The sequence below is a fragment of the Thunnus thynnus genome, chromosome 2 (genome assembly GCF_963924715.1).
Source record: "Thunnus thynnus chromosome 2, fThuThy2.1, whole genome shotgun sequence".
NCBI classification, from domain to species: Eukaryota; Metazoa; Chordata; class Actinopteri; order Scombriformes; family Scombridae; genus Thunnus; species Thunnus thynnus.
The window spans coordinates 20642323-20661976 of record NC_089518.1 but is presented as its reverse complement, the minus strand read 5'-3'; the positions used below and the strand labels follow the sequence as shown (position 1 = coordinate 20661976).

The 19654-nt window shown below is 38.9% G+C and overlaps 1 protein-coding gene across 1 annotated transcript; it reads left to right on the top strand.

The window, feature by feature from the left end:
• The first annotated feature begins 5669 nt into the window (after window positions 1–5669).
• On the top strand, window positions 5670–19619 carry LOC137171555 (apoptosis-inducing factor 3). The gene is made up of 20 exons (XM_067575564.1): window positions 5670–5690; window positions 5735–5879; window positions 9891–10104; window positions 11718–11827; window positions 11931–12040; window positions 12144–12188; window positions 12280–12376; window positions 12476–12588; window positions 13369–13455; window positions 13624–13715; window positions 13814–13944; window positions 14232–14347; window positions 14633–14704; window positions 15230–15293; window positions 15988–16064; window positions 16158–16275; window positions 16377–16475; window positions 16672–16747; window positions 16912–17016; window positions 18328–19619. The coding sequence occupies exons 1-20, from the start codon at window positions 5670–5672 to the stop codon at window positions 18368–18370; spliced, it is 1935 nt and encodes a 644-aa protein (XP_067431665.1). The 3' UTR covers window positions 18371–19619.
• The last annotated feature ends 35 nt before the right edge of the window (window positions 19620–19654 follow it).

The following is a 19654-nucleotide window of genomic DNA, read 5'->3' as shown; positions in this document are numbered from 1 at the left end:
TATTACCATTCGGGTTGAATCTACCGTAACAGCTGACATTAATATTTTTGCAGGGTATGATTTTATATTTTAGCCCATGAATGATTCATTGACTCCTCTAACCTCCCTTAATCTGGCTTTTTTGATGCTGCAGTTCTCCCTGGCCCCTGCAGATGAGAATCCCCCTGTAATTCAATTAAACAGAGTGATGTATCAGTGATGTAAGGCTGCCCTCTCTGCGGGCTGGGAGAGCCTGATCAGTCATCTCGTTGTGCACGTGCACACCCCCTACTCTCAATTACACCCATACATGTACCCGAACACATGCAGAGAGTAACAAAAACACACAGACACATGTGCACATGTCAGCTGTCAGCACACTGCAGCCACAAAAAAAGAAGGAATCTGTTTCATCTGATTAACTGAAGTACAGCAGATTTAGTATCTTTTTAGATAGATACTCCAGTTCCAGTGCAAAAGAAAACAAGCCAACAGGCACCATAAATAATTACAACAACGCACACAAAGAGGAAACACATGAATGAGAGATTAGCACAGTGAATATACATGACATGTACAGTTCACTTCCCTGCATATCAAGTAGCCCAACAGACAGAAAGTACAATGATTGATGTATCAGTGCACCAAGCCCATTCATGGACATTTTAGCTTTCTGTAAAGGTTATCTGTGCTGCATCCTGATCATCATCCATGCTGCCGTCATTTCCATAGAAAGGAATCTGAGACTATCAGGTGAATTACTTTGTTCCCTGCAGTTGGTTAAAAGGGAGGCACAGTTCCTCCCACAGTGGGAGCATAAGGAATGGAAATATGTTGAGAGCTCATTTCTATAAGACTCAGTGTATACCTTTTTAATCCTGCTCCACCACCACCACTACCCCCCTGACTGAAACTGGGATTTACTGCACCGACTGCACTTTGACTCATTCTCCCTATGCTGCACTGACTGAAAGAAGTGTAGGACAGTAGCACACACACACACACACACACACACACACACCCACACACACACACACACATGCTATTGTATAGTAAGAGCTGTTTCAGTGTTTATAATGTGCTGCAGTCTGAAGAGTATGTCTCCTGGTGGTCGGGATAAATGTAATAAAAGTGGTAAGTTTTAACAACATACTCCTTAAGCAGCAGCATGCATGCACAGTAAGCAGGCAGTGTGATAAGTGGGCAGTCAGACCAGTGGGGAGGGCAGCAAGTCTTTGATCTGGCTTAACTGGCAATTCAGGTCTTTGACATCTGAAGGCGAGGCTGAAAGGATCTGAACAGAAAAGCAAGCAGCCTCTATGAGAGAGAGAGAGAGAGTGTGGGTGTGTGTGTGTGTGGATGTGTTTGGGAAAGAGAGAGCAGGGGTGGGAGGGGGAGAGCAGGGGACGGTGAGAATTCATGCTGTGTTAGCATCCCCTCAGCAACTCCATCAATACTGCATACAGCTGAGAAACTGGCAAAGGTCCTCCGTGCTGCATTTGCAGGCTCGACCAGCGAAAGAGAGCAACTCCCACGACCGGTCGGCTCAGTCTGCTGCTGGAGGGGGCTCACACACACACACACGCACACACACACACACACACACACACACATACACACACATACACACACATACACACACACACCAGAGCCTCTGCTGCATCAAGAGGGAGAAGAGGAGAGCGCAGGAGGGTACAGAGGGACACACAGACTGGGAGTACTCCAGTGGAGAGAGCCAATCCCGGAGAGGGACAGGGATTGTTAGGGGACTGGTGCTAATATGCTACCGTGCTCCGCAGGGGAAGCTGAGCACCAGGGAGTTTGACTGGATCTCAGTGCACCTGCTCCATGCACACCGCTGGCTTTGGTAAGCTGATGTATTCATTTGACATGATTCAGTGTTGTGACTTTCTAATAGGATGTTAATGTTGTGATGCTCTGACTTGTTTCTTTAAGTGGATTTTTGCCTGCATTGGTACACTGTGGCCACATTAAATACAATACAGTACAGTACTTGTATGGAAGTTGTTTGCTCTGCTCTGGAGAACCAGTGGTGCAGTATATTTATTGAAATCACAGTAGAAAAACCCCCCACAGAGCTACAGTTCATAACAGATTTCAATTCATGGATCAGTGAATGAAAATCTGCTACACACACACGTGAGAAAGAACCAGATCAAAACACTCCCTTAAAGGGCTGATTGAGTGTTTAATAGTCAGGACACATCAGTAGCTCTTTAAAATGTTGAGGTTACATGTCTCAACTGGTTTTGACAGGAACTAATGTGTGTGTGTGTGTGCTGAGAAACTGGTCCATTGCAAAATTGTTGTATGGAGGCTCAGCTCCACTGTAGTAAACCACAATTCTAGTTTTCCATGACATCATGGAGAGGTTATCGCTCAAAGCAGCAGCAAGTTATCCTAATACGAGTCCGCAGTGCCATAATGTTATCCAACTTTACAGAAGAATACAACACACAGAATGTAAAGTTTAGGTGCTTTTTCATGACAAAGCGGATAAAGTGATGCTAACTGAACACTGAACAATGCTGAATGACGGTATAATCTTTGTTTTCTTGAGCCACGTGGCATGTATGCATTACCTTAAACACTTGGGGTTTGTTTTTGAATTCCATCAAAAGCTTAAGTATGTGACCTCTGTGACTGCTCACAGTAAAAACATAGTTCAGACATTCAGGATTATATCACTTTGTTTTAGCCATGAATTGTTTAGAACCATATGGAGTTGTTGTCAGTTCTCCTGATTGTAACTGTAACATGTAACATTTATCTACAAGAAAACTTTGGACTTTTCACAGAAAGGAGCTTCTTAATGGGGATCCTTTCTATTCTATTACAGAGTAAGAGATGTAACTACAGGAATAAACAGAAGTCAGTCAAGCTTTTTGTCATGTTGTTGGGCAACCTGGTGACTCTGTTGGTGTATGTTGTCCAAGGACACTTGTCTTTACCTCTCCTATCCCGCCTGTCTCTTTCCATTATCAAAATGACAAAGGCAGAAATACCAAAAATATCAAGCATTTAAACTCTCAGTTTACATCCTCTTGTCCCTACATTGAACTTGTTGTTAAGCCAACAGTCAACAAAAATAAATAACCACTAACAGCGCTTTTGCTCAACACTACGGTTTACGCAATCCGGGGGGATGAATCCTCCTGCTTATCTTGTATTTCACAAACCAGGAGAAGTGAGGGAAAGAGGTGTGGGCAAATATTTAAGTGTGCGGTTAGACTGCTGTGAGCTCTTGTCCTTTATCAGACGAGGATCAGAGCGCCCTAATCGTTAACCACAGGCTAACACACCTGCCAAACAAGTGTTTGAATGAAACTGAGACCACTGATTTGGTTTGTTTGGAAGAAAATGAGCTCTTCTTTTATTTATAAGTGCTGCTGCAAATTTCCAGTCTTCATGAATTGTGCCAGGGCCTATTAACTGCTGTAAAATAATATATATTTTATAATTAAATATCCACTGTTAGTACTGCATATGGATGTCACAGCATCTGTTCCTCTGCTGCTGATGTGTAGTGGCGGGCATCTGGTTTGGCTGAAAGGAATATGGGACAATAAATCTCTGCATGACAGACTGAGGCGTTTTCATCTGTGTACAGCAATAACACCCCTGTTTTAATATGAGAGCGCCAGTTTGTGGAAGGCTGATTCCAGTTCTGAGTGATGGATGTAAGCGTCAGAGCACAGGCACTTGGCACTCAACATTCCTGCTTTTTTTCAGTCGCAGTCAGTTTATAGATTGGCCTCCTCACCACCAACCAGGAGCTGCATTTGCTAATTCTGCCCCAGCATTCCAGTAACAGGTATTACATTTGTAGGGAAGTGAGTGAAACTGACAGCTTGTTTGCAGGGAGGATTATTAGCACTGCTTGGGGACAGGCCCAACAGTGAGAGAACGGGATCTGCGTCATATGTTGTGAGGACCAAATCTGCTTAACCTACTTTAGTTTTGCACAAAATATCCCAGGCTTGCTGGAACTCCGGTCCAATTTGTTGTTTATCAAATTTTCAAGTTGTAACAAATTATTAAAGGGGCAACATGTGAAGGAGAAGCCTTCATAAATAGACTCTCTCTTTGGGAAGTGATTGGATATCTCTTTATTTTAGTGTGACGCTGCTGCTCTTCACAACATCAAAGACTCTGCTGTGTTAGCATGGTTGTTACCTGAATGCAGGGAAATGTAAGTGCTTGGCACATAAATGTGTGCCGGAATAGAGATCAAAAAGAGGCTTTTCCACTTTGGAAGGATGCTCAATTTGGAAAGACTGACAAGATATTGAGCCAAAAATCATCTTTGACTTGAAATTATTTTTGTACTGTATTTTGATTTAATATTTCACAGTGGTGCTCTTTTATGAAATACTGGATACTTTTTGAGGACTCAGACTGCTTTTTAAATGAAAAACCATCTGAGAAGTTAAAGGGGAAATCAGTCTTTTTTGTAAAGGGGTCACAAACCAACAAGTCTCTGACTGAATCTTTAACAAATCATTGTATTTTATAATCTTATCTCATGTTTATTAATGTAAAATTTGAATCTGAATAGTAACTAGCTGCTATATCTGTCAAATAAATGTAGTGGGGCCAAAAATGCAATATTTTCCTCTGTGATATAAGCATGACAGTAGCATGAAAGAGATATACTCAAGTAATAATTACTTCACATTTTTACTTAAGTACAGCACTTGAGTAAGTTACTTTCCACCACTGCAAATAAACTCATAGTTTTAGATACAACAACTCAACCTCAGCTGCAGAGCTGTGAGCAGTCGGAGGAGATCTTTCCATTTCTCGTTTGTTCTCTGGAACTTTGCTAAGCAGCGCTCCATTCAACTCTGTGCACTTTTTTTTCTCTGAAGTTCAAGGACATTAAGATGTGCTCAGAATATCAAGCAGTCCTTTTGGTTGTACCTCAAAAGGATAATTTGGTGATGGATTGCACCACGTTGAGTGATACACCTGCTGTCCTGTTGTGATTCACAGCAGCCGACGTGAATCTCTGTGAGTTAACAACTGTACGTTTGGGTGAAATACCAGAGCTGGCAGAAATGTGAGGGCAACGTGGCAACAAAACAAGGGGGATTTTGAGACTCAAGGGGCCCCTTGCTTCCCTTTAAGGCGCAGTGTGACGAGAAAGTTAATAGGTATCGGAGTGCTGTTAATATTTAACGCTTTCCCATGCAATATGCATGAACAAAGGTGACAATGTGTGTGGAAATGTTCCCAATTAACACTATTGCTTCTCTTTCTACAAGCACTAATATGTTACATAGACACACACACAGGAAACAATTTGGCTTGCTCTCCCCAGCACTTAAATCCTGACTCATTCAGTCACAACAGGGCAACATCAGACAGTTTTTACTGATAAATAACACAAACACACTCTGACTATGATGGATTAGAAGACCCACAACAATAAAAAAAGAACTGTTGACAATCTTGTAAATGTTCTGCTGAGACTGTTAAGTCTTCAAAACCATCTTTAAAAGCTGCTGAGCAACAAAACAAACCAGGAGTCTATTGAATTTCTTTATCAATCTCTTATATAATGACAAAAGCATTCATGTTGTTATCACATGTGTGTAGCTGGAGTGTTGCTGATGCTATCGTTTCTTCTGTCTCGTGCAGATTATGTGGAAGGGCTGACGTGTGCGATGGCTGGCCTGGACCTGCAGGTTCTCGTACCCCCAGTTCTGTGTTATTGTTACCTCCCGACCAGGCAGCCCAGCCCGAGGATCTGACTGCACTCCCACCCCCGCCTCCCCTACCCCCCTACCACCTCTCCTCCCCCCTCCCTCCCTCTCCCTCAGTGTCCCTCAATCCTTGGCCCATCATGGGAGGATGCTTCTCCAAACCCAAACCAGGTAACCAAATAATTTTTCTGTGCTGTCTCACTCTCTCAACCTGAGTAGTTTAGTTTAGTCTGAAAGAAAATATACAACAACAAAGAAAAACAGCAACTTTTTGAAGACAAAACTCTTCAGAGCACCCTCAGCTATAGACGGAGAACAAAATAACAGGAACATTATGTAGTTGAGATTAAATCATAGAGACGTTGGTTTGTTTGGGTTCTTGTTTTACTGAATTGCATTACATAGATGCTATAGATGCTATTTTGTCATTTCCAGCAGAATCTGGACAGTTTATGTGTTTAGAGATGAAAGAGTAAATCTGATGAATATTAATGTTAAATATGAAGAACGCTCAGTGTGAAGAAGAAAGTGTCTTCTCTTCCATTTCTGTTTTTAATGTTGCAGTCTGAGTGAAAAATATACAGCAGTAAAGGTTAAGTCCATGGATTTGATATATATTTGTCGTACACTCTATCCATCCAGTTTTTATTTTTCTTACAATAGCAATGAAGCTATTTATTGTTCTGTTCTCTGTGGAGAGACCAGTGTTTGCTTTACTGCCGTTATTGGAAATGAACAAGTAGATTTTGAAAAATACATTTTTGGGACAGTTTGTTCAGTTTGAATCCTTTTCAAAGCCACCTACTGCCTCCAAATCCTGTTATACGTGTCCTCTGCTATCCAGCCTCCTCTGTTTGCAGTGTAGTGTTTTGTGGAGCAGGAATTTTAATGCTCTCTGTGGCATCTTGGTCAAGAGGATTACATACTGAGACATGAATATGAAAATTTGACACTGTGTGTTGATCCATTTCAGTGTTTGCATTGCTGGCCTTATGGAGAGGTTAGTTCATTGCTGTCTTATAGGTGATAGTCACACAATGTTCTCATTCGTCTGCGTGGAGAAGCAAAAGCTCTTAGATTAAATCATCTGCTGAATGCATCATGTGTTGGAGGCAAAGTGAGAAGGAAAAGGGACCAGTTGTTTGTATATATAAAACAAAACAGCTGCCTCTGACTGTCAGGACTAATTAGTTGGACCTCCAATTACTAATAATTGATGACAAAACAAACTTAACTAAAATATCTATTCAAATCGTCTTTTACCATGTTGGAAAGTTTTTAAGAATGTCAAAAACTTAAAACAGTTGTTTATATTATATTCATATTTTACATATTTACATAAGTATGGTGCTTAAAAAGCCACCAAGGAGACTTTTGACAACAGTGAAAACTTTTTTAGTTTATCTTCACATTATCTCTCTTTTCCAAGTCGTTATGTCGTCATTTCTAGCTTGACTTGACTAGTAGCTGTGCTTAATGTTATCAGGAGCAGAACAGTTGTTTTCATACTACAGTTTTTTGTCCTATTCATGCATATTTCTGGATGAACTGCTATCAGAAGAGCATGGACAACCATGTATGAGAGTATAAGCCAAACATTATTTAAGAACGCTATTAATAAATCACATTCCTTGCTTTAAAAATTTGCTAAAAATCAGTTCTCCAACATTATAATAACAAAAAAATCTGTAAAAAAATATTGAAAAACTATATTTTTTAATCCTATAAAATGTTTTTATTGGATTCTAAAACATCTCTGCCATAAAGTGAGGGTTAGATCTCACAAACAGAACATGAATCTCTTTACAGACACGTCAACGTACATGTATGTAAAGAGACTCATGTACGTAATGTTCTTTTGAAAATATGCCTGTAATCATAAATGTGGTTAAAAAAAGGTGTAAATATTCAAACGATTTAATATAGAATTAATCCTTCAAATAAATATGGATATTTCAAGTCTTATTTTAGATTGCTGAGTTACAGTGTGCTGTGATTTTACTTTGCTGAAAGATGTGGTGAATAAAGCATAAAGCAGTCCAATATCCCCCACAGGCAGAGACTGCAGAGACTGAAGGCTCAGTCTTATCTGAAAAATGTTCTACATTTTGTGTGACTTGTGATTGTTAACTTGGCAACAGTAAAGTTATATTTGGGCAAGAAAGGAAATGGCAGAACAGCTCAGTGGTTTATGATTCAGTGGTACTTTGTCAGGGTTGAAATGACTACATATTTGAGTTTATTTAGATAATCAAATTGTCGTTTTTGTTTTTACTGCAAAAGTACTTTGTTTGTCAGAACAAAAATGAAAATAAACTGAATATTTTGGGGTTTTGGACTTTTAGTCAAATAAAACAATATTTTCAAATATGTTAAAGTAAGTTTGGGGAAATTGTGATGACATTTTACAGAATTTAAAGATTAATTGATAACAAAAATAATGGTTAACTGCAGCCCTATATACAATAAATCACAGCACTAAAGATGGATAGAGCAGAGAGTCTGATGCACTGTACCAGATGTTAACACCTACAGGCATATGTGGAGAATGATTCACTGCTCAGTGCTGGAACTGAACTGGTTAATTAATTAGTAATTAAATCAGGGAGCTGATGAAGCTGAAGCTGTCCAGCAACAAAAGTTCCTCCAAAGCTGACAACAACTGCAGTCACGTACAGGTCTTAAAATCACAGTCTTAGCATTAATATGAAAAACATATAATTGAAATCTTTTAACAGAATATAAGTGAAGCCCATTCTGAAGACTGAATTCTGAATATAAAGTGAATATAAAGTGATACATTTAAGTAAATGTACAGTAAACGTGAAGCAGACCCTGTAAATATGACACACTACCGTCTTCATTGGCATAAAATATGAAGAAATACAGAGAAGTTACAAATACTGTAAAATTATACATAAGGCTCAAAACACCTTGTACTTACTCATAAATTGATAACATGTTTGTGTTAAATCTCTGGCTGAAAACATACAGATGAAATACTTTGTTATGTGTTCTGTTTTTTTTTTTTAGCACCGATCAAATTCAGCGTCAGTGCAGTGATGTCTCGTTCAACCACAGTTATTACAGCAGCATCTAGAGATTCTCTTAAACTCTGGAAAGCTTTCTCTTTCTTTTTCTCCGGCAATTGCACTCACTATTATGATTTTCCATCGATTTTAATTAAGACTCGCACAGCGGGAGAAAATTCCAGCCAGATTACTGTGTAAGAACCGGATGATCAGCACATTTTTCCAGCCGAACAGATAAAGCCTGCTGCAGTGAAAAAGGGTTACACAACCATTTCTTAATGCTCTGAAATATAAACCCAAACAGCCGCGCATCAGATGTCATCAAAGAAAACGAGATAGAAAAGACAGATGAATGAACCGCACTCTGTTACAGTTCTGCTTTCTCAACTGCATATATTTAGAAAAGTAGCAAAACTGAAAATGGTCACAAACCTAAGCTGTACTTAATTGTTGTTTTGTGTCTATGTCAGTTTCCTTTATGGAAATTTGATCATTTGGGGGAATGTTATATGGAATTTAAAGGCATTGTTACTCTGTCAAAGTCATGTTTTCCACCTTACTAAGTCCATTTTGATGAAAAGGTGAATCAGCAATGTGTCGACAGTTTTTATTTAGTGACTCTGTCTCTATTATTGTGGATTATATCACCAGTAAAACTGATGCTGCATGACTGATTTAGAAGACAGATGTGGGCGTTTAATAGCACATGGGAAACCTGGATTTATGTTGAATGTTTAATACTTGAACATCTGCCATTTTTTATATTATTAACTGACTGGAATCACCAGGTAAAAAATACTAGAAAAATGGAAAAGAAAAGAAAAGAAAAGAAAGAAGTCAAGGTTGCCTTCACAAACTTCTCCATTCACCTGCTTCCTGCTTTCATTTGTTCCAGTTGTGGAATTGTCAAACTCAATTTGTCCCAAAGTCGTAGATGTCTCTCTCAAATTATTCTTCCAAAGCATTGGAGGAGGACAGTAAAAAAAACAAAGACAAGTATAGAAATGATGCAATTCGCTGCTGATTGGTAGCATCAATAATTCATTTACTGGTTTATTCTACTGCTAATACGACTCTTAGAGATTGTGCTGCGTGTTTTTGTTGATATATTTTCAAACTTCTTCTGAGGAGACGTGTCTGTGTTGTGCAGTTGAAGTTAAAGTGGAACTCTCTCTCCTGGAAAAAGAAAAAGAGGTGGACGGGCTGTCACCTAATGGCAAAGCGAGTCCCTTTGCTGACTGCAGACCTAATGGGGCCCTGGGACACGGCTCTGATGACGACTCCACACCGCTGCCCCTCTACCACAAACCACGGGACTACGTGGAGGCCTCCGTCTGTCATGTCAAAGATCTGGAAAATGGACAGTTAGTAAAATTTATTGTCTTACTTCTACACACATGTGCTGAGGTCAAGAAGCTGTTGTGATACACATCATACAAACCATCATCATTTCAAAGACGACCCACTGAAAAACATAGTAGAACCAACAGAGCTCAAGAATCCAGAAGGATATTAGTTCACATGGTTACACTAAAACATAGTAAAACTGATTTTTCCTTTATGATCTCATCAGAGATTTATCTATATCAGCGTATGTGTCGGCTGGTTGGTAACAAGAAATTGCAGTACAGAGGTGATAAATGTGTTTGCAGTATTTTAGAGCATCTGAAAGTCTTCAACTGTAAAATTAAATCTTAAAGCCAGACTATAACTTTTGCTGAGCAGCAGCCAAAAGTTACAATTATGGGCCAAATACTAAAGACTGTATGTATGATAATAGCCATAAAGTTAGTGAACTGATGTCAGCTACAATATCCATTTAAGCTTTGCTAACATTAGGAATCACAAGCAACCAGTCATACCAGACCAGTAAGGCTGCAGTGGCAAAACAAACCCCTGAAGGTTTGTTTAATGAATACTTATGAATTCAAGTTTACATAGTCTTGCTTTAATGAAACATGCAAATTAAAGGGATCTTACTAAAAATTTCCACATTGCCACTAGAGATGCTGCTTCAGCACGGGATTGCTATTGTTATTGCAGATATCAAGAATACATATAAGTATGGTTACATCCACCACTGTTATTTTTAGTGTTTTAATTTAAAAATATTAATAAAAAAATAATATATTTGGGTCATTGTTGATACAAGAGTCTGTAGGCAGATTTACCTGCTAGATTCACGCATGTAAACGTAGTCCTGATGTGTTCTGATGGTAACCGATATATATTGATATGCATTTTTTTACAAATAAATACAAGGAATAAAAAATATGTTTTATAAGGTTCCCTTAAAGGTGCAGTATGTAGAATTTAGTGGCAGCTAGTGGTGTGGACTTGGCAGAAATGGAATAAAATCTTCATAAATATGTTTTAATTAGTGTATAATCACCTGAAAATAAGAATCATTGTGTTTCATTACTTTAGAATGAGCCCTTTGTATCTACATAGGAAGTGAGTCCTCTTCTATGGAGTCTGCTATGTTGCACCGCCAAGTTTCTACAATAACCTAGAACGGACAAACCAAATACTGGCTCTAGAGAGGGCCTTTCGCATTTTTTGCAAGTTTTGCAGCCATTGGAAGTTCTCCTACACGTTTGGAAGGGGAGGGCTATTCATTTGGTTCCAATCTGTAACCTCATCACTAGATACCACTAAATCTTACTCACTGGACCTTTAAATGATTTTTTTACAGCTTTGTGACCAAGACATGTAGGAGCAGGACATTCACTCATAAAAAATAAACATGTCAGTGCCCCCTAGTGGACAAACTATGTAACGCAGACACTGTTTCTAAATTAACTCAAATATTTCTCTGGCATTTCTGTGCTATGACATAAAGTATACGCCAATACAAATAAATCTGCTATAAACTGACATCATCCCTGACAGTTTTCATCCAAGTAGCTGAAGTCAAATCTGTTTCCTTATATTTTGAACCGTTATGAACACACTCTTTTTGTTTTTTTTGTTACAGGATGCGAGAGGTGGACTTGGGAAGTGGCAGAGCTTTATTGATCAAAGAACATGGGGAGTTCTCAGCCATGGGCCACAAGTGTCCTCACTACGGAGCACCCCTGGTCAAAGGTGAATCATTTATCTTCAGTTACAATTTTAACATTATTAATAATAGATAGTATGATACATTTGACTTTCATCTGAGCTGAAAAGGACATGTCTGTCGTTACAGGTGTGCTGTCAAAAGGACACGTGCGCTGTCCCTGGCACGGTGCATGTTTCAACATTGCAACAGGAGACATTGAGGACTTCCCCGGGTTGGACAGCCTGCCTACCTTCCAGGTGACCTTCCCCGCTGGTGCTGTCTGTTAACACATTTCCTGCCTTATCATGTCTCTAAGCACCGTCAAAAAGTGTACACATCGCTCATGTCTGTTTGCTCCAGGTCAGAGTTGAAAAGGACAAGGTCATCATTCGTGCAAACAAGCAGGTAACAAGAAGAGAAACCTGCAAGAATGTGGAGAATTTATGCAGGGGAATAAACTGACCGCCTGATTGATTGATCTTTTAAACATTTCCAGGCTCTTCAGTCACAGAAAAGGTCAAAGCCCATGGCCCGATGTTCAGCAGTCATTAACTCCAGCACGGGCTTCAGCCATGTTCTCATCATCGGCTCAGGTCAGGGCGTTATTGTCCGTCATTTCATCATGCAGGATCTTCCTCTCACTTTCTCATTTTCACAGTTATGTTCCTCTTTTGTGGTGGATTTGTCCGCAGGTCCAGCAGCTCTGGTGTGTGCAGAGACACTGAGGCAAGAGGGCTTCACCGATCGCATCGTCATGTGCACCATGGACAGACATCCTCCATATGACAGGCCTAAACTGAGTAAGGTTTGTACACAGACCCTGACCACATAAACTGAGACAGAACTGAATCTGCCAACAAAGTTACATAACAGACTGCAGAGGTGCCGCTTTGGTCAGTGGTGCTAAAACAGGAGCTCTTTGGGGAGCAGCTACACTTCACAGCAGCAAAGCTTTGAGGAAAGCGATGTGTGCAGGAGTAAACGTTCACAACTGAATCAAAGAGGATGCAGCTCTCTGCCATGGAGAGCTTTATTTATTCAGTCTCCATCACGATCATGGATGATTTTAAATGGTTGCACTCAGTTTTCCAGATGCATCATCATAGTTACAGATTTCAGGGTTAACAGTCATTTCAGTTTAGAGCTGAAACAATTAATTGATTAATCAATTAGTTGGCATCTATTTAGATAATCAAATAATCATTTCAATCATTTTTAAAGCAAAAATTCTTAGTTTGTCAGAACAAAAATGTTTGTCAGACATGAATATAATAAATATTTTGGGGCATTTGGACTTATAGCTGAATCAAACACTTTTGAATGTGTTATCTTAGGTTTTGGGAACGTATGACGGCATTTTTCACTTTCTTCTGACATTTTATAAACTAAAACATTAATCAATAATGTAAATAATCTTTAGTTGCAGCCCTTTTTCAGTTGTAATGTTCAGACTGTAACATTCTCAGACTGTTTTTGTTTGACCCTGAAATTGTCGGCAGATTGTTTTTGGATTCAGGGATTTTGATTTTAATTTAGTTTATATATTTTTTGTTGATGGACTCAGCACTAATCTGCTACCCCTCAGTCCCTAGACAGCACAGCAGAGCAGCTGAGATTACGCTCCATGGACTTCCTGCAGGACCACGACATTGAATTGTTCACAGAGAAAGAGGTGAGAGGTGGTGACCTCAGAATCTGAAGTGAAGACTTTGATGGTTAATGATATATTTATTATTGATATATATATTAAATTATTTAATTAAATATAGATTATCTTGTACTTTTTATTTTTGGAAATTGCCCAACTTTAAATGACTGTGTTACTCAATATTTACTTCAGGCTGTGGCAATTGATGTCAAAACACGATCTGTGACCTTTGAAGACGGCTTGAGGATGGAGTACAGTAAACTCTTTATTGCTACAGGAAGCAAGTGAGGAAAAACTTCAAAAATTATATGTATTTTTTTCTTCTCATTGTGAGCGTCATTAGTAAGCTGATATCTGATTGCTTCCATTTCCCGCTGGACAGACCCAAACCTATGAACTACAAAGGCACAGACGTCAGGAACGTGTTTCACCTCAGGACGCCCGAGGATGCTAACAGCATAGCGAGGCTGGCCAACAACAAGAACGCTGTGATTGTGGGAACATCTTTTGTTGGTGAGAAAAACACATTTACAAGAATATTTTGATGCAAGAATAAGCGTTAAAGATTCAGTCTGTCTTAAAACAACAGTCAGGTTCCCAAATGAACATTGAAACATGTTTTTCTTGCTCTAATCATTCCTCCTATTCCTACTGACCATTAGAAGATCAAATCCCCTCTTTTTGTTTTAATGTTCATATGGGCACTTGACTATTGTTTAAAGACAGACTTGAAAAATAGTGAACTTATCCTTTACTACCGTACATTTTAACTGCATGTAGTGTATTTCTTGTGTTTGCAGGTATGGAGGTGGCTGCAGCTCTGACTGACAAGGCCCACTCAGTCTCCGTCATTGGGATTGAGTCACTCCCTTTTAAAAAAGCTCTCGGGGAGAAAGTAGGGAAAGCCATAATGAAGGTAAGGACTCACTCCTGGGAAATCAAGCCTTTCAGAGCATGAAGCATCTTCAGAAGACGTATCAATGTATTATCAGCTCTCTCCTTGGGAGGAAAAAAAGTCCTACTAGTTAAAATGCAAATCATGTTTTTTTCTGGTCAATACATCAGTAAACCCCAAAGGGGAGAGTAGATTTCCTAATTACTAGTGATTGATTATGCAGACATGTGAAAATGCAGCAGTATTATGTGCTGATGTCTGCTGCTGTTTCTATGCGGTTACTGTGACTGTGTTTTGTCTTTGCAGCTGTTTGAAGCAAACAGGGTGAAGTTCTACATGCTGAATGAGGTGTCAGAGATGATAGGCCATCATGGACAGGTATTCAGAAAGTGAGAGAAACAGCATGACATGATGCTCAGCAGATCACTATCCTGAAATCTTATTTAATCTATGATGAAGATGAGTCAGATAAGAACCACAAGAATATTAACCAATATAAGGGCTAAAAACACCTGGTTTTGACGTGCGTGGCAATTTTAAAGCCCCAGAAAACTTCACAGTAAAAGTTCAAAAATAAACATCCCAAAGTTATTATTTATATTTATTTTAACAGTTCAACGTTCAACCTCTAAGCTAATCAAGACAATCCCACAACTGTCATTACATTTTGAAGAGAGAAAACTGTCATGCAACCAAAACTGTTCTAAATTTAACAGAAAATTGTGTTTATGTTGGACTCCATCACTCATTGCTTGAGCTAATAGAAAAAAATGTTTTCAGGGCCTGAAAGACTAATTTTGTGCTCATCAGCTCAAAGTCTGAACAGAAGCGTTGAAGCTGTAACTGTATCAATATAAACATCTAGTGCTTGGACTGAACATTGTGTTTATTTCTGTTACGCAGCTGAAGGAGGTGGTACTGAAGAGTGGAAAAGTCCTGCGAGCTGACGTGTGTGTCATTGGAGCAGGTGATGTCAAAGATGATGTAAAATGTACCTTCTTTCCACTGTTCAGCTCCTATCGGATGACTTGTGGTTGTTGTCGGATGTTCAACGAACTGTTAGCAGCGTAGCTGTAGGGATGACTGAAATATCTCAACAACCTTCAGATGGATTATCATGAAATCTTGTACAGACGTTCATGGTACCCAGAGGATGAATCCTACTGACATTGGTGCTTCCCTGACTTTTCCTGTAGAGCCACCAGCAGGTCAAAGTTTTTACCTATACTGTGAAATATTTCAACATCTACCAGATGAATTGTCACAAAATCTCATTCACATGATCCCAGACAATGAATGAGGTTGACATCTGAGGTTTTGAGTGTAATGTCTGGACAATTAATGGATGGATTGTCGTGATATTTAGGTTCAATCATGTCCCCAAACTTCTGTGATCCCCTGACTTGTCATCTAGTGCCACCAACAATTTGCTTTATGACCAAATATCTGCGAAATTATTGACATTCCCATCAGCCTCAGCTGTACTTTGTGTTTAGTGCTAATTAGCAAAAAGTAGCATGCTGTGAATATAGCAAATATTACACCTACATTACATCATCATGTTACAGTAGCATTATCATTCTGAGCATGCTGACATTAGCATTTAGCACAAAGCGCTGCTGTGCATGGCTGTAGACTCTTATGTGTCTCTACTCCTGCAGGATCTGTTCCTGCAACAGGCTTCCTAAAACAAAGCGGCATCCACATGGACTCCAAAGGCTTCATCACTGTCAACAAGGTATTCTGCAAAGTTTTATGCATGCCATAGGCTGCCAAGTGAACATGTATTTTGTATCATTTTGTTGATGTGTTGCTTCAAACTTCCTCCCAGACGATGCAGACAAATGTTGATGGTGTCTTCGCTGGAGGAGACATGGTGACGTTTCCTTTCCCGCCACGCAACAATAAGAAGGTGAACATCCCTCACTGGCAAATGGCTCATGTGCACGGTGAGTGTGTTAAAGCTGGTTCCTGACTGCACATCTCAGGCTGTTGTAAGTTGCCGTGATGATGATTTACATGGTGTTTGTTTTTTTAACCTTACTGACAGGAAGAGTGGCAGCTCTCAGCATGATGGGCAGAGCCACTGAGATTAAAACTGTGCCTTACTTCTGGTCAGCCATGTTTGGGAAGACCATACGCTATGCAGGTAAGTTTGCAGTTTAAGGAGTGGCTGATCAGAGGTTGAAAAGAAGCTGAATGGTGTTCTGACAGTAGTTACTACACTGCCACCTAGTTGTAAAATTAAAGTTAAAGATCTAAGACCAAGAATTATGCCTGAATTGGATGTTTTTCTTTTTGCTGTTGATAAATGCATGTATGTATATAATTTATTTTTTGTGAAGGTTACGGTGATGGATTTGATGATGTCATTATACAAGGAGATCTGGATGAGCTCAGATTTGTGGCGTTTTATACCAGGTAAAGGTCACTTTTCACAACAAATCTGAAATAAACTGGAATTTGTAAAGTATATCCATATTCAGTCCACATGTGTTATTTTCTGACTGTATTTATGAACTCATTTGAATCTTCTATCGTGCATGTTAATGATAGTTTTTCATGTTTCTCTGGCCCATCTATAGGAGTGAGGAGGTGGTTGCTGTTGCCAGCATGAACTATGATCCTATTGTGTCCCGAGTGGCAGAGGTCTTAGGGTCTGGAAAGACGATTAAGAAACGAGATGTGGAGTAAGTCTCCTTCCAAGACTTAAATCTGGTCACGGTTACAATAGACGTTATGTTCTTTAGGTTTCTCGGGGTTTTCTTTACTGTGAAGTAAAACGTGACAAATGTTCCATGTCACATGGAAAGTATTATAGAAGCCAACTAGTTGACTTATTGTTGCTTCTCTTCAGAGTACTAGAGAGGAATAACACTATGCTTAATTAATATAGTACACTTTATTTTATAGATAATTTGTGTGGATGTTTATTACTAATTAGTACTAATTATAGGGAAAACAGCAGACAAATAGATAACGTTCTGAGACAGTATAGTAAGTACCCACTAATTTATCTGTATTTTTAATAAAGAACAAGGAAATTATAGTTCTTTAGCATGTTTAAGCATATATAAACACTTTTAACACACTATAATGTAGTTGTATGCAGGTATAAGGGCAATTTTAAGTGTTTATTAATGTATTTGTCAACAATTTGAACTTATGAAGCATATGTAGCGCTAAATAATATATTTGATATATATGCAGTATTTCATAAATAATTGTATTTGATTACACACATGAACAAATCTTGTGCATCATAAAACATTCATGCGTTATCATTTGTTTTTGCACATTATTCACAGGCAGGGTTAAATGTGTTATTAATGTGTTTTAAACTTATGAAGACATGTTGAGATGGAAGGTTCATTCTTGAGGTCCACTTAATAGATTTGATCGGCAACTTTTAGCTGAGTCACTTGGCCTTCATCAGCAGTTTGAGCTTGCTCAGTTGTCATGGAGAGTGAAGAGGAGGTATTTCTACATAAATAAATACTTAAATGTTACACTCTAAATATTTGTTGAATTTCTTGCCTGTAGACACATTTTAGATTTTTGCACAAAGACTGTCTGTTTTGTGCAAGGAATTGATTGTAATGAATCAATTTCACCTGTAATGAGTACCAAATCACACAGTCCCCTCAGAGAACATTAGAGTTCACATCAGTTCCTTTATTATAACATCATCATATTATTAGGGAACTATGGGACCTGTAAACAAAAGAAGTGTCACAACATTTTAATGTTGCTGTATTTGCATTTGTTGTTGTTTTGTCTCTTCTATCTAATTTGACTGCATTGTTCTTCATGTCTCTCATGTCTTTTATTTCTAATAATGCACACACAAATATTGAAGGATGTTAGCACGGCTTGGCAAGTACGGACAAATATGAGCTTTTTCTGTTTACCATTTCACTCACATTGACCACTTGTGGGGAGAACTTCATACCTTGATAAACATGTATCTGTGTGTGTCTAAATGCTGGTTTTTGTCACAGGACTGGAGACATTTCCTGGTTGATTGACAAAGGCTCTCAATGACTTCACATCTGGAGGTTCCCGAGGACAGACCTAAAGTGCACTGGACACCTCAATATGGACACTTTATGGTGCTGAGACACTGAGCAGCTAACCCCGGTCTGGACACTCACACACACACACACACACACACACACACTGAGGACACACTTTAAGGACTGCGTCTGTTTCAGACACACTTCCCCCGAGGATGACACTGAAACTTGCTGTTGTTCCTGAGAGACACTTTGATGTGACGAACGGAGCCATGTGCAGTCTGAATACACTGAATCACTGTGTTGGCAGGTCATTTCTGACCACAGTTGTCATGTTTCACAACAAAGCAATATTGGATTCAGCCTTTGTGCTGCTGCAAGATGTATCTACCTGTACACTTTGTTTATAAGAAGCCAGGGATGGGCATTGACATTTTTTTTGTACAAATAACATTGTATATAGCTATAATCCTGAATGCACTGTAACAAGATAAGAACATACAATTTGAACTGAATTTTTCTAAGTTTTAAATAACAGATTTGGTTGTATGCTTGCATACAGACCTTAGATCTGCATGGTATAACTTGCTGTAAAAGGAAAAATTAAGCCCCTAAAATAGTTTTTAATCTAGAAGCATCTGCAAACAAAGCTTAAATCTGCAACAAGAAACTGCATAATCACTTGCAGCTGAACCCTGAATGCAGCTTTAACAGACTAACACACACAAACACGCACACATGCAGCTTTAATTGGTAATAAATTACAGTTTTTTAGGATTAAAACATACCTCTTCTTATTGGTCGCCTTGCTAGTAGATTGCACAAATAAAATTCTAATCATACTTTGATTACACACTAGTGCTTGCACAATAGAAATATGTATTTTCTAACAAATGGCATCCCTGCAACAAGATTAATGCAGTAGTTGCTTGAGGTAATTTTTGATAGCTGTCACCTCCATAGGAATATTCTTTGTTACTAACTCAGGGAACTGAGGTTTGTGGCCTGGGGTTACTGGTCCTTTTGAAAGCAGAAATGGATTTGTAACTTTAATATTTTACCCAGTTATTGTAATTTCACTTTCATTCAGAAATGCTTGTGATGTGCTTTGGGGTAAAGCAGATGCTTGATTACATCCTGGTGTGCTGAAAATCCCCAAAATACTTGAGCCCTGACACACATATGTTAAAAAAAAAGCATTGTTCTTCCTACAGAGAAGGCGGGAGTGGCATTTTTATAACTAAAACTTTGAAATAAAAGTCTTCCAACAATATCTACTCACTGCTTTATAGAAGGTTTCATTATCTGTGTT

Coding starts and splice junctions, on each gene's coding strand:
- LOC137171555 (XM_067575564.1), top strand. CDS start 5,670: ATGGCTGGCCTGGACCTGCAG. Junction 5,880..9,890: donor CTTCTCCAAACCCAAACCAG/GTAACCAAATAA, acceptor TGTGTTGTGCAG/TTGAAGTTAAAGTGGAACTC. Junction 16,276..16,376: donor GCAAATGGCTCATGTGCACG/GTGAGTGTGTTA, acceptor CCTTACTGACAG/GAAGAGTGGCAGCTCTCAGC.